Consider the following 14879-nt stretch of genomic DNA (forward strand, 5'->3'; position numbering starts at 1 on the left):
TAATCTATTTTTTTGGGGTGGGGTGCACACCACGAATTGAACTCAGGGGCACTCAACCAGTGAACCCCATCTCCAGCCCTCCTTTTCTACTTTATTTAGAGATATGGTCTCACAGAGTTGCTCAGCTCTCACTGTTGCTGAGGCTGGCTTAAAACTTGCAATCCTCCAGCCTCAGCCTTCTCAACCACTGGGATTACAGGCGAGGGTCAGCATGCCTGGCTGTGGATAAGCTCTTGAACAAAAGAAGATAAGAAAACATTTTCCTGTGATAGAGGAATAAAGTGGACCATGATTCCAGTAGGACATGATGAATAGTTTGCCATGGATTCTGCTTCCCAATATCCAATGTGGTGTAATGAATACCTTTTTCTAGAACCTTGTCATCTAATTTTTTTCCAATAAGTTCTGCCATATTTCTGCCAGATTCTGAAATTCTTTCTCTGCACTCTATGGTGAGAGTCAAGAGAAAAGTGAAGATGTGATATAAATTGTTTTTTGTGGAAAGAATATAGAAATGGATTAATGAGAATCACTGGTAATGTATCATGAGTTAGGAGAACCGAGCACTTATCTCACAAATGGTCAATTTGTATTTCTCTCTCTCTCTTTTTTTTTTTTTTTGCGTTGCTGGGAATTGAACCTGGAGCCTTGTGCTTGCAAGACAAGCACTCTACCAACTGAGCTCTAGCCCCAGCCCTCTATTTCTCTTTTGATACTGGGAATTGAAAACAGACAGGCCTTTACCACTGAGCATATCTCCAGCCCCCTCCCCCCCCCTTTTTTTTTTATTTTGAGACAGGGTCTCAAATTGCTTAGGGACTTGCTAAGTTTTTGAGGTTGACCTGGAACTTGTGCCTCATTTTTAACAGGTCACTGGATGCTATTTTGTTTTTTACTAATTGGGAGTAAGTAAGCACCTTTTCTTCTTAGTATGTAAGCATGAACCAGGTAGGGTCATTGAAATGTTCACCAGACATTGCTGTACAGTGCCCAGTGAGTGTTTCTCTATGAAATTGAGTCCAGTGCTCTGTCTAGAAGTCCTGCTCTGGCCAGGGCATCTAGGTCAGCTCTGCATCTAAGGGGGAGATCCCTTTGACTGACTCAAAGGAGGTTGTTATGTGTTTCTGACTTTGATAGAAATGTCCACATACCATGGAAGTAGTCATGTCATGTGGTGTCAGGAGGCAGGGGGAGATCTTCATGTCTCACAAGACACCCCTGGTTAGAGACTCTGGAGCCCAGCTTGATGTGGTGTTGAGGTGTTGTGTGGGGGTTAGTTCCACCATAACCACTACTGGGTCCTCAGAGGGACGCACAACTGTGTGACACAATGTGGCTATCGGAATCCCCTGAGGAAAGGGAAAGTAGGAAGGCTTAGCCTGAGCACTGTGTCTATAGAGGTCTTATGCTCTAAACCGTGAATGTCAAATGTACTTAATTTCACTGGGCTCCCAGAATGAGAATCAAAATGAGTAGTGTCACCTGTGAGCCTGTGTGAACTATCGTCAAGGTACATTTTAGATGTGATCACAGCAAGAGTTTGAAAGGTGTTAGGGAGTCAGAGTTTAGGTTGCCTATTGTAATAAAAGTTTCTTCTTGGTACTAATAGTGAGTTGCTTATATTCCTAAGTACATATCCTCTCTGACACTGCTCTGGTGCACAAGGGAAGGTGGACATTAACTGCAAATAGTTTTCTTATTCTAATTTTCATATGGAGACTTTTCTTGCTGACATCGTTGATCTGGGACATCTAGTCCTAGAAGAAGAAAGTGTGTTAGTAACTTATAAGTTACCAACAAAGTAGTCCTTAATCTGGAAGCTAAGCTGTGATGTTTATTCAAATCCCCTGAGAATGTATAAAACCCCAGATTCTAACTTACCAGGGCTGGATGGGTGGCAGCTGCCCATTCAGCCATTGTGTGAAGCACCTGTAGACTGTGAAGACTTTTGATGTTGAGTTCATATATGGAGGCTGAAATTCTTCATAGTTCTTTGCATTTGGCAAGTCACAGACAGTATCTGAGAAGGTAATCATTTACAACCATGTCCACAAAAATCTCATGTAGTACGTATAACAGATCTTGGATGGGTAAAGATTATATTTCCTTTTTTTGTACTTAAGAAAGCTAATAATGACATGGTATTATATCCTTTTTTCTTCCTTTAAGTATCCCAATGTCTAGACCAAGCATTATTGTTGGTAGATAGGAAGGGAAGAATTTGAATTCAGGAATTTTACTGGAATGTTTAATCTCCTGTTTCTAAATGATTACTTTTAACATATGAAGATTTGCCTCCACCACAGTTTTAGCTGTTGACGTTCCCAGCAGTGGGCATCCAGGTCATCCTCAACTCCCAGTGAGCACAGGTGAGGCGGCTGCAGGGAACATGAGCATGAATATCCCTCTGCATGTGTCCTTCAGAAACTGCTTAAGCATCATTAGGTTGTGTACCCACAGGTGGAATTTCTGGATCAAAGAGCGTATGTTTACTTTTTTGACTAAGCACTTCCAACTGGCTCTTCTGAATATCTCAAACTGTCCACATGTCGCCTGCATTTTATCATCTAGCTTTGTACCTTTTGATGTGTAGCGGTTACAAAGTGACACCACACTGCTGGTATTTTTTCTTAACATGTCTTCAAATGCTTTTCACTTTGGGGGATTTTCTCTTGTGAAAATGAGGTTCCTCCTGATCCCCATGTTCCTTCTTCTACTTGACAACTTTTTTTCTTTCTGCTCATGAACGTTCTCTGGAGAATGTGGGGTAGTTTGTCCATCACAAGCATTATCAGGTTCTCTAGAACTTTCAATTAGTAAAATTCCTAAATAGTAAGTAAGCACAGAAATTGGTGTACCAATGTGAGAAGAAAGTGTTGGATGATAAATTCAAAATACAAATTATATTTTATTATTTACAAAATAATAATATTATTTACAAAATAATAAAAGAATGAAGCCATGACATAGACTGAGATAAATTATGTCATCAGGACCTTAGACATTCTGTAATATATATGTGTCCCTTGAAGCATGGAATTGATCATCTTTTGGTAATGAAAGGAAGTAAAGGTAGCAAAGCAAATGCTTATCTGTTTACAATTTTCTGTGATTTGGTTGAACTGGTAACGTTGTATATATTAATTAATGGGTCAAATAAGTTGATAATTATTTTAGGCAGCCATTTAGGTGCCATCAAACTGAGGTTTGTTGGCTGTGCATCAGGTTTCTGAGGAAAGCTAGGACTGTTCAGTGACATGGAGCCATCACTGTGGGATAGCCATCCAGACTCCTGCAGCCTGAGTGCAGTCTTGAACAGGCAATGTATTCGTTCCTTTTCCTAAACTTCAGGCTCTATGTGCACATTTAAGAATGATTCCATTTTCTCATCCTTTGGGTCATTCCCAGCATATATTTTAGGCATTTTATGTGTGAGGCTTAAAAAATAGCAGTATATATATATATTTTTTTCTTTTCTTTTTTTTTTTTTTTTTGTGGTGCTGGGAATCGAACCAATGGCCTTATGCTTGCAAGGCAAGCACTTTACCACCTGAGCTATCTCCCCAGCCCAGCAGAATATTTTATAAAGAAAAACCTGTGACTTGTGTCATATAATATTTAATAGGTTTGTTCAGAAGTCAAAAATTCTGTTCGAAGTTATTTGCATCTGAGCCAAGTAAAAGTTATTTGTAGGCCTCCTGCACAAGAGGAAGGTTTTATCTTTAGATCTGTCATCATGTGTTTTTTTGAGCAAAATTCACAAATTGGCAGACCATTGTATCAGATGTGTAATTGGATGCCATTTAAATGACCCACTTTTAGATTTTAGGTATTTTTCCATTAATGCTGCATTTTTTCACCACTTTTAAAAGCAGATCTAGGGCCAACCTACTAATGGTTAGCTGGAACCTGGTCTTCAGTTTGGCATATCCCTCCCTCAGTATGCCTGAGGTCCTCTGCTCAGTCAGCTTCCTCACTCCTATTACCTCCCCGGCTTCCATAGTTACCACATGCCGTATATGAATGGGGGACCCACGTGCTACAACATTGCACTCTCTGATTATCACAGGTCCCACCTTTCACTTAGCCATGCCTGACACAGCCAGTAATATTTACAAGCAAATGTTAGATTTTAAAAGATTCTATTTTATGTGCTCCTTTCTAAAAGAGCATTAGACAAGATTATAACATACATAAATATTCATTAAAGTGTTTTAAGTGTCCTCCATTGAAAATTTGACACATCTCTGACACACTTTTTATTTTGGGGGTATGATTTATAGGGAATTACAGCAGGTATGTGATAGTGAAATGAGAAGTCTTCTATCCATTTTATTCTTTTCCTCATCATTTTTGTGAATAAGGATAAGATCTTTATTCCAGTGCAGATGTTTCCCATTTGTATGAATGGATGCTGGGTGTCGCCTGCTGCTTGGATGTGTGCATATTATGCTTGACTACTAAAGCATTAATCCATGAATGTGGAAATGGTCATATGGAAGGTTCCTGGGAGGAGAGATCATTGATAATGGACTCTGTGTGCCTCACTAATGAACTGTTTTTTCTTCTTTGGTTTTCAGGAAGAAAGTGCCTTCAAACACCTGTGCACCTGGGAATCCAGGCATCTGCTTCACTTCAGAAGAAGCATTCATGATTCATTTCAAGAAGACTTGAGCAGGAAGAACTGAGCTGCAGGTATACCGCAGGTACCTTGCATTGCAGATGGGTTAGAAGAGAGAAGAGCTGCTTCATGGGATTTGATCACATTTTTCCTGAAAATCCCACACACAGGTGAGTCCCCAACATATTTAGAAGCCATTTCCCAACCTTTTTAATGGAATTGAATCAGAACCTCTGATGATGTGGAAGAGCCATAATTAGTTTGCATGTTAATCATGTATTTCATTCCTGAGCTCATTGCTCAATCCAGCCATTCTGCCTTGAGTACGTGAGCTTCTCCTCAAATCGCAGGCAGTGCTCTTGCTTTGTGAGAGCATCACCCTGATTTAGTGAGCCCGATGCAGGCTGCAGCCACTCAGGGTTCTTGTGAAGGCCTATTGGTGTGGCTGGTCTCTGACATCCTCGTCCAGCCCTGCTTAGAGTAGGGGGTTAAGGGTCCAGGCAGGGACCTTGTTACTCTCGACCTCCATTACCATTGGGCCTCTCCAGTGTCCCTGGACTATAGCCTGCTCTTGTGGCCTGGGCTCAGTGAATCTGAGGTTTGGAATCCCACTGTGTGGCCAGATTCCAGGCCCCCCAGCAACCTCAGAACTGGTGCAGTCCTTCCTTATTTTGTTTGAGTGGGAGAATTCTCCCACCCTTCCTCCTCCATACTATCACACATTTTGTAATTTCACACTTGAGGACCTTTATTCATTGACTTAGTTCTTAGTGATGATGGTTGCTAAGTCTTCATCGCTCATTCAAGGTTATACCACTTGCATGGGAGGGCTAGAGCTCTGATCTTCCTAATATATTTTGCAGGACTCTCTCATTTAGGCTATGACTGCCTCTGAAACACACACTACATTTGGAGTGTCAAAATTCTTGACACCGCCTCTTTGGGAAGTATATGTTCTCTTCTAATTTGGAATGTCTTAAACATTCCCGTTTGGATTTTTGTGGAGGTAATGCAGGAGAAATTTCATTTAAAATATAGAAAACACAACAAATAACAGTCTTATTTTTTATACTAAGCACCTGTAATTAACATTCCTTTCTTTGTGCTTCTGTGAGTTGCTCCTTTGAATTTTTAAAGAAAAATTGCTGGAGAGCAAGGTCACAAGAAATGAATGTCAGGCATTCTCAGTGTTTTGAAGTGAAGAATGTGTTCAGGATGTGAATGCTTTCCAGCCAATGCCTGTTGCCTATGGCACATGTCCTAGAAAGTAGACTGACCCCCTCCCTCCTGAAAAGCCCAATGCTTGATACCCTTTGATGTAAGTTATTATTTTGGATTCATTCTTCAGTAGGCAGGTGCTTGAATCCTCTCCTTGAAGGTTTACAGGCCTAAAGACCAGATGTGTCCAGATGTTGACTTGAAGGATATCAGCTCCTATAAGCCCTCATCTCGGCTGTAGTTTTTCCTCCCCTGGATGCAAAGCAAGAAAATGCAGTTAGCCCTGTGCCCATCCTCCTCCTTCCACACACCCAGCAGCTGCAAATCAAAAGTATCAGGAAAGAAATTGTATCTCTGTGGACAGTTGCTTGTCATGGTTTCCTAGATCATACAGGGTTATGGAGAACTACATTGTGATTTTATTGTATTATGTGTCAGAAGCATCAATATGGGTAGAAGATTTGGAAATACTCTGGCATTTTTAAAAGAGACTTGAGCATGTGAGGACTGTGGCGGTCTCCATGCACTTGGAACAGACCTCCCATGTATTTCCTGTGATGTTTCTGATTTCCAGACTTGAGAACCTTCAGGGCTTCACTGTGAGTCACCCCATGGGAATGCGGTAGGTGGGAGGTCGGAGGTAGTGTGCAGAACCTCAATGAGGGCTTGAAAGACCACATCCCACACTGCGACCAGGATCAGAGAAGGGAGCCCTCTCCCCATGTTGTAAGTTTATCTCTTAATTTATAACATGATCACGTCTTGTGAAATTTTGCACACATTCTGAATCAATCCAATACGTTTGGATGGTCTGGGAAGCATGGATTTCATTGTTTTTTCTCCCAAATGATGTGTTACCAGGTGGGAACTTGAATACATGATCAGGCCATGGAGTCTCCTCCTTTGGGAAGGGGCTACTCAAAGAAATCCTTGTTCCTGTTTTACCTTCTGCCACAGGAGGACACAAGAAGGTTTTCAGATGTGGGTACCTGACTTGCAGCCTCCAGAATTTGAGAAATAAAACTTGTGGTATAAATGACCCAGTTTCCTGTATTCTGCCATCACAACACACACAGTCCTTTGAGAGTGGATCAGCAATTCCCTTATTTTTAAATTCTGGTAAAATACACCAAACATCCCTTTTTAATTCAGAGGCGTTAAGCATAGGCATGTTGCTGTCTAGACATCACACTGTCCCTGTCCAGATCTCAGGTGGACATGCCCTTCCACCAGACTGACTTCAAGTCCCTTCCGCACGCCCAAGAAAGGAACATTCTTCTTTATGTTTTTATGAACAGGATTATTGGGAATCTGAGTTAAATCCTACAAAATTTGTCTTTCTTGGACAATGTCATTTTCAAAAGGGTGCAGCTCACCCCGCTCCTGGGGATCCAGGTCCACTGCCAATTCTGCAGGTGTGTCAATCTGGGTCTCAGTGTCAGGCAGTGGTGACTGTGTACATGAGCTGTGTGTCCATGTCAGTGGGCAGCTGTGACCCCAGGATCTAGGTTATTGGGTCCCAGCCTCTGGGTTCCCCCATCCTCCAGGTCTTTGTAAACTTATGTGCACCAAGGCCCTGTGCATGGTGGGTTCAGGAGGTGCTTGTAGGATGAGTCCTGAGGTGGTAGAAGGGGCCATCCCAGTGGTGGAGAGGACCCTTTTGTCTAGCTGGGTGTTGTGTCGTGGGTCATGATAGACTAGAAGTATGAGCAATGCCTAGATTGACCTGGTCTCTGTGGGCCCAGCCTAGGAGCTGACAACTGGTGTGGCCTCCTAAATACTAAGACTCAGGCATCCCCGAGGAAAGGGCTGGTCCAGAGACAGTGGAACCTGAGTGTCTTTAAGAGCACTTTTGTGCTGGGAGGCAGGGAAACATTGTTGTGCTGACACCTGAGGCAGATGTGCGTGCTTCAAGTCCAGGTGGAGTTGCTGAGGAGCACCTGGGATGGCGTGTGGCTTCCCCACCTCCACCCACCTGGGGCATCCCGGGGCTCTGAGAAGCACAGCAGCAGGATGAGCACTGAGGGAGTCCTCCGTCTCTGCAGAGTGAATGGGCTTTCTTCAGGGCCCCCAGCAAGTCCATGTCACACCATCTGATCCCAGAGTCCTGAGCATCTGTTGAGGCTCAGTGCGTTGCCACATTTCTCTACCTTGCAGAACCCTCTTGGCTCCCTCTGCACTCATTTCCTTGAAAATCAAACCCTGGAGGGTGGGCTGCACATCATCCAGAGCTACCCAGACATAGTCCACAGTGTCACCTTCTCTTTGTGGGACATGAACAGTTGACCATAGCATGTTGGGGTGGCCACAAGCACCCTGGGATCCATGTTCAAATCACATCAGGACAATCAAGAAACTGAGGAAGCAGAGAGGGAGGATTGATCAAGGCAGATGGCTCGGGAGGGCAGGGCACAGAGTGGAATGGAGAGTTCTGGCAGGGGCGGTTTTGAGGTTTAGAAATGGTGTGCTGCTGGTGGCTGGGGTGTCTCCGTACTTCCCAAAGCCTTCACAGGTGGAAGATGAAAGTGTTCCTGAATAGACACAGTGGGAGGTCCATCGGTCACCTTTTTCCTGTTGAAGTATGAGGCCCCCTGTGTGTTCAGGAGCATTCTAAGGGAAAGCCTCGCTTCTGTTAAAAAAAAAAAAATAGGAAAATTGATGGGGGGAAAAAGGTGCATGGGCCTTTGACCCAAGGACATACATGTTCCTAGAATTTTCTGGTGGCCATAGTTGTCCATCCATCCATCCATCACCCACTAATGTCCTTGGGTCTTTAGAAAGTGCTCTCCCTTTCCTGGGTTTCCTGAAGAGAAATCATCTTGGGGTGTCTGGGAAATAGAGCCATGGGTTCAGCAAAGGGCGTTGGTACACTGAGTATCTCAGAGGCTGTCCTTTTTGGAACCCAATGGTCCTCATTTTGGAATGGACTAGGGTACTGACCATGGTTAGGCTGAGGACACCCTGGGACCTGCAGAGGGAAAGAGGGACAGAGGAGACTGATATTGCCCCTGGATTTGAGAGGACTTAATTTTGCGCCTGGGAACCTGAAACCTCGTTACCTTAGGACACACACACTCAGGTCAAGGTTTTGAGAGCAGTGTCCTTTCTGGGGTACGGGGCTGGTTTCAGCACCAGGAATTTCACTGCTCTCCATTGTAGTGGAGCAATTGGACCCAGGAAAGAGAGCCTGTGGTCTTGCTTTGTCCACAGCATCCATGTCATGGGTCCTCCCATCACCAGCATTTCTGATAAAAGAAGCCACTCAGACAGAGCTTTCCAATGAATTCTCTTCTGTTCACTCATGACTGTGATCTGGCAGTTACCCACCCAAGGGTCCTGTCAGCATGGACGTGACTCAGTCACCACCATGAGTTCTACTCTACGGTGGCTGCAGATATGCAGAATCTGAAAACAAATGCACATGAAAGAAAAGAGCAATAGCCAAGGCCAAAATAGGATCAGGTGTGACAAGGAAAGCAGGAGTCACTTGGTGTGGGGGATGGGCTCAGTGGGGCGGCGTTTCCTCTGGAACCAGAATGACACGAGGGGGTCGGCCCTGCTCATTTTGGGAGCAGTGTGTTGGGGAAGGCCTGGCCGTACAGAAACTGTGAAACAGGATTGAGTTTGGCCACAGGAGGAGGTTGGATGCATGGCCAATGTGGCTTGGAGGGCCCAGGCAGAGAGGGATAGGCTAGTGCACACCCCAAAGCGTGGAGGCTGCTGTGATGTCCACGGTTCTGAAACAGCCCTCTGAGTCATGACCAACAACTACAGGCATTGATGAGGTCAGTTTCTGTGCACCTGCATCCAAGTTGGCTCAGCTGGACACCTCTCTTTTCAGGAGCCTGGACTACAGCCTCCTTTGAGGTTCAGCTGGGAGGATCTGCCTCTGGACTCATGCCTGTGTTCTTGGGAGGATCCAGTTTGGCTGAGCCTCAGTGGTTCTCTGATGGGAGGATGGGACACTCTCATGTCTTTCTCACAGGACTGTGTCCACAGGACAGCTCATGATGGATAAATGTTGATTGCCTGGATCAAGAATAAAAATGAGACAGGGAAGCAATACTGGAGCTAGGGATCCACACAGAAACCATAGGCTTCCCAGAACTCCATCCTGGAGATGATATGCCATCACCATTGCCTGCTTCTAGTCCCATGGATCCAGACACAGAGTCTGATCCACCTCCAGGAGAGGGTGTACTGGCTTTGGGCAGCAGGGTGCTGTGGTACCGCAGAGTATTTGTGAGACCCCCACCTCCGAGCCTTTGAAGAGGCACTTGGGCAATTTGAAGTCTCATGAGAGGCCTTGGGCGGTCTGTGCCAGAGAGGTCGGCCTCTGAATCTCCATCTGCTCCAGCTTGTCATGGTGCAGAGTGGGAACAGCACCAAAAGGGACCAACCTTTTCCAGAATCCTATGTGGGACACAAGCCTGATTGAGTTGGGGTGCATTCTTTGTCCCCTTCTTGTTATTGTACCATTTCTAAGTTTTTGCCTTCATAACCTATGAGTGAGTCCCGTCTATTGTTTTCAGAGATAGTCCAGGTATTTATGGGCAAATATATCCAATGACATCCTAGAAATCAAAGACTACATCCATACCCTGAAATGTTGGGGACACTGGGGAACCCAAGAGAGGCACAAAGTTTGGTCCAGCATCACAGAGCTGGTGAGAAGGAGGGTCTGCTTCTGAATTATCCTCATGCTGGAACTCTATTGGGAGCCAAGGTGGGCAGGGTCTGGTGGGTGTAGTTGTTGGTGAACATGTGTTCAGTTGTGCACTTGATGTGGGTTGAGGTGGGAGCAAGCAGCAGCCCTTGTGGTTTTGGGAGTAGTCTTGTGTGAATAAGAGGCTCGGGTAGAGGCAGCACCCGACTCAAATGGAACATGGAACCCTGGTAACCAGGCACCCATTTCACTGAGCAATCCGGCCCAGCTCAGTCTGTTGGAGACACTGGAGTGGGAGGGATGTTCTCTTGTTTCAAAAAATGTGGAGCCTTAGGCCCCCAGGAATCTCAGGGGGACCACCGTGCTCTTGTGTGGGAAGAGGGGGTGAGGTTTCGTCCTAGATGACAGCATCTGGGGACACTTTCCCAGAGAAGCTCAACAGCACCACTGAGCAGCACAGGACAGGTGAGCAGAGCAGGCCCTCATTTAGGATCCCTCATGAATGGCCCACCACTCACACTCTGGCTCTGTGTGTGTGTGTGTGGGCGGGTGTGTTTTGGGAGAAACCAATTTTCTGTTGGCTACCATTTCCATTTTTGATCCCACCATTCTTGGTCCCAAACCAGGGTGAAAATGATCTGGTTCTGAACACGGATGAGCCCTGTGGGGTAGAGACCCTTGAAGGTAACAGAGAGGCAGAGCTCATGAACCAGCTGGTGCCTGTCTCTTTTGGTAGGAACCCCGACTGGTGCAGCACCTTCAGGTCTATTTACTCAGGTTTCATCACCAGCCAGCAGGTGCTGGAGCTGCTCTTCCCAAGGTAAGACCATCCCTCGAGACCAAGTGTACCATCGCCTCATGCTTGGGCCTTGAGGAAGCTATGTACCTCTCAGAGAACCAAATGCTTTGTGAGACCTAGGGGGTTCAGAGGACCAAGCTCATAGTACACTGTCAGCACCAAGTGGGTGGCGTTGGGGAGTGACCTCGCTTTCTCAGGCAGACGAAAGCACCCTCTCTCACCACCTGGTCCACAGAGGCGTGTGGAGCAGCCTACACACATTGGGCTCTGCTGTTTGAGGGTGTGGACTCAGCTCAATTCCAGGTGGGCTCAGTGAGACCTGGGGTTTCTTTCTGGTTGCTTGTTCACTTCCTGCATGGAGAAGCTTGGGTCTTGAGGAAACCATGAATCCCTGAGAACCAAATGCTTTCTGAGACCTAGGTGTTCAGAGGACTGAGCTCATAGTGCATTGTCAGCCCCAGTGGGGTGAGTACCGCATTTGCCTGCAACAGCATTGCAGTGGGGAGTGAACTCCCCTTTTCAGGCAGACTAAACCACCCTGTCTCACCAGCTGGTCCAGAGAGGTGTGTGCAGCAGCCTGCACACATTGGTTTTGCTGCTTGAGCGTGTCTGCTTACCTGAATTGCAGGTAGACTCAGTGAGGCCTGGGGATTTTTCTGGTGTGATGTTCCCTTCGTGCATGAAGAAGTTCTGTGCCAGGGACCTCACTTACTTTAGGCCTTGGGGAAAGCACTTTTGCATTAGAAAGGATGTTCCAGATTCCATAGTGGGGCAGAACTCCCCTTCTTCGGTGTAGCCACACAGGAGTTGGGGGCTGGCAGCTCCCATGCACGTGAGATACATGCGAAGCAGCTGATCAACATAAAGCACCCTTGATCAACATAAAGAAGGGCACCCACTGTGGGAAGACATGATTCAAGACACATTGCACAATTCAGTGAAAAGTGTGGTAAAAATGTCTGCACTCTTGTCTGTTGTGATGGTATCATACATAGATATTCTACATGTGACACATTCCATGACTTCATGAGACTGGACTGCATCTTGTCCTACTCCAGTGAACCTAGTAGACTAATAGACCAGCATCCACATGGGGCGGGCTGGAAAGTCAAAAGTGAGGGCTGCTGTTTCCAGAGTCGGAAGCTGCCACGTTACTGGACTTGGGAAGGCTGAGCAAACACTGGTTCCCACAATTTTGTTGGGTGCATGCAGTCACAGGTCTAGGGCCTCAAGTGTAGGAGGAGGAAGGCAGAGAGCTCTAGGTGGCCTCTTGGCCACCTGAGAAACTGAGAGGAAACTTTAGCCTCAGGGGAAGCTCCTGCAACCATCGATCCCACCACAGTCCATACCAGTGTGACTTTCCCTCCATGTCCTCTCCCAGGGCCATAAAGATGTGGTCTTTGCACTTTGAAAAACAAAGGTCAGTTGATTCTCAGGGGGATTCAATAAGGGCTCACAGAGAATGAGGAAACAGCACAGTCCAAGGCAGGGAATGAGATGTCCCTGGAGCCCTGCTAGTACTGGACCTGCCTGCAGACCCTTCTGGAAGTTGCATATAGCTAAGAAGAGTGTCTGGCCACCCCTGAGGAGGGGAGAACTGGTCATGCCATGGTTCTAAACGTCTTTGGGTGTAAGATTTTGTCCAGAGAGTTGTCCTGTCACTGTACAGCCACCATGTCTTGGCTGTGGTGGACTGGCCTGTGCAGAGACAGGAAAGGCAGAGGCTGCCAAGGCCAGTTTTGGTGGTGGGGCTGTGGGGTGAGAGCGTCCAGGCTTCTGCTGACTGCACACCTGCTTGCTCACAGTGCCGTGCCCAGCAACCCGGGTGCCTGGATGGAGCAGTACAGCCAGGCTTTCCATCAGCCTCCAGGCCTCAGGATTCTCCAGCTGCTGCTGTCTTACCTGCAACTGTACATGGGAGGCTTGAATCTGGAGCGCCAAGCACACCACCTGCTGGCCCAGCTGGAGGATGGCAAGTCTAGCCAGGCAGAGCCTGAGTGCCAGGAGGCCCAGGGTGTGTACATAAGGGTCTAGAAAGGTCAGAGTTTGGTCCCAGAGGGTGGAATCTGTATGGCTGGTGTTGGGCTGGGGACAAGGAGAAGCCATTGTCCACTCAGGCCATGCCCCAGTCTGGGAAGAGGTCCAGCGTGGGCTCAGGGGCTGAGATCTTCGTGGCAGACAGTGTGGATTGTCTGCTTTTGCAAAGCTCACGGCCAGGCTGTCATGTTGGAATCTTTACTCCTCCTCTAGCTACAGGCTCATTTCCAATGCCCACCCCAGGGCTACAGCCTCATCAAGGAGCTGCTTTGGCGGCCAGTAAAGGAGCAGCACCATCCCCAGAGGCAGAGCTCAAGTCCAGTTTCTCCGGGGTCTCTGCTCCGAGCTCCATGGTACCTCTGTACAACCAGCGAGTGGGAGACAGCTGCTCCATTCATGTCCATCTAGAAAATCAAAGGCGAATGGCGTAGAAGAGCATCATGGTGAGCCATTCAGCAGGGGATCCCCTGGGTGCCCTCACTGGGGAAGGCAGAGGACATAGCTTGCACTAGGCCTGCCTTCGTGAATTAGAGCTTCTGGAAGGTCAAATAAGATTGAAGAGGATGAAGAAGACAGAGGTCAGTGTTAAGAAGCTGACCTGAGATGAGGGAGAGCAGCAGCATGCCCCAGCTCCAGGTGTGAGTGGGCCTGCAGGGTGTGGGGTTTGCGGTCTGGAAGTGCAGGGGTAAGGGCTGTGCTCAGATGAGGGCAGAGGAACGCACAGGGTGCTGGCTGCACTCTCTGAAGCCTGGTGTCTAGAGTGAGTTGGACCCTTGGAGGTTTGTGCAGAGGATGCAGCAGTCATAGCTCCTGTGTGCTGGAAGGCATATGTGGAATGGGAGGGATCCTCCTCAGCATGATGAGGTTAGGTTATTGCAGACAACGGGGGTTTTTCAAGAAAATATGAGTGTCATACTTTGCACAGACCTCAATAGGGAGCTAGCAGCTCCCTTTGCAGAATTTTTCTGGGTGTGGGGTTTAAGCCCTAACTTTCCATGTGTCCAGTGACAGAGGAACCCTGTTCACATGCTGCCCCAGTGGGGTCCATTCTTCATTACACCCCATAGAGCACTGAGGCCCTGGAGCCCAACAGTCTCCTGGCTATCATAAAAGAGTCACAAGCATACTCCAGTTCCTGAGTCTGTTTACTGCCCTGTGTGTCAGAACCAAGGCGTCTAGGGTTCCTGCCTGGGCCACCTATAAAGGGAGAATGATTCTCAGAGCAGAGATGGGATTCAGAGCAAACTGGACCATTCCTCCCATCTTGTTGGGCCAGTGTATGTCTGTAGAACGGCTGTTAGGTCTTTGTACCCTTTGACCAGAAGGGCATAGCATGGACAACCTGACTGTTGCACCTGGATGGGGCTAGAAGCACATAGGAAGATCCCACATGAACTCTCGAAGACCCCAGGTAGCATGGTAACACATGGTACCCTTGTATTAAGAGCTAAGCTGTCTCCTGAATGACTTTGACCATTGTGCTCTGGGTGGCTACTCCACAACTCATTCTCTGATGAGTTTCTCCAACCCTGATCAGG

General features: G+C 47.0%; 1 protein-coding gene across 28 annotated transcripts in view; it reads left to right on the top strand.

Moving 5' to 3' along the window:
- The window catches only part of LOC306644252 (ral guanine nucleotide dissociation stimulator-like), a gene marked incomplete at its 5' end in the record, with an annotated part of 87625 nt that overhangs the window by 63080 nt on the left and 9666 nt on the right, over positions 1-14879 (top strand). For 5 of the 28 annotated variants that reach the window (XR_013759226.1, XR_013759227.1, XR_013759230.1 and 2 more), the window contains one exon: positions 6701-9599. The exons of 2 other annotated variants lie outside the window; for them this stretch is intronic. Coding sequence is in view for 12 of the 26 variants with exons in the window: in XM_079111033.1 (XP_078967159.1) it covers positions 4751-4791; positions 6414-6461; positions 6701-6820; positions 11242-11325; positions 13110-13338 (522 nt within the window). Of the gene's footprint in view, positions 1-4580; positions 4792-6413; positions 6566-6700; positions 9601-9838; positions 10284-10371; positions 10566-11131; positions 11665-13109; positions 13543-14879 lie in introns of those variants that run through there. 21 more of the 28 variants (XM_079111039.1, XM_079111042.1, XM_079111038.1 and 18 more) reach the window with 15 other exon arrangements.

The sequence above is a fragment of the Sciurus vulgaris genome (genome assembly GCF_902686455.1).
Source record: "Sciurus vulgaris genome assembly, chromosome: 14".
NCBI classification, from domain to species: domain Eukaryota; kingdom Metazoa; phylum Chordata; class Mammalia; order Rodentia; family Sciuridae; genus Sciurus; species Sciurus vulgaris.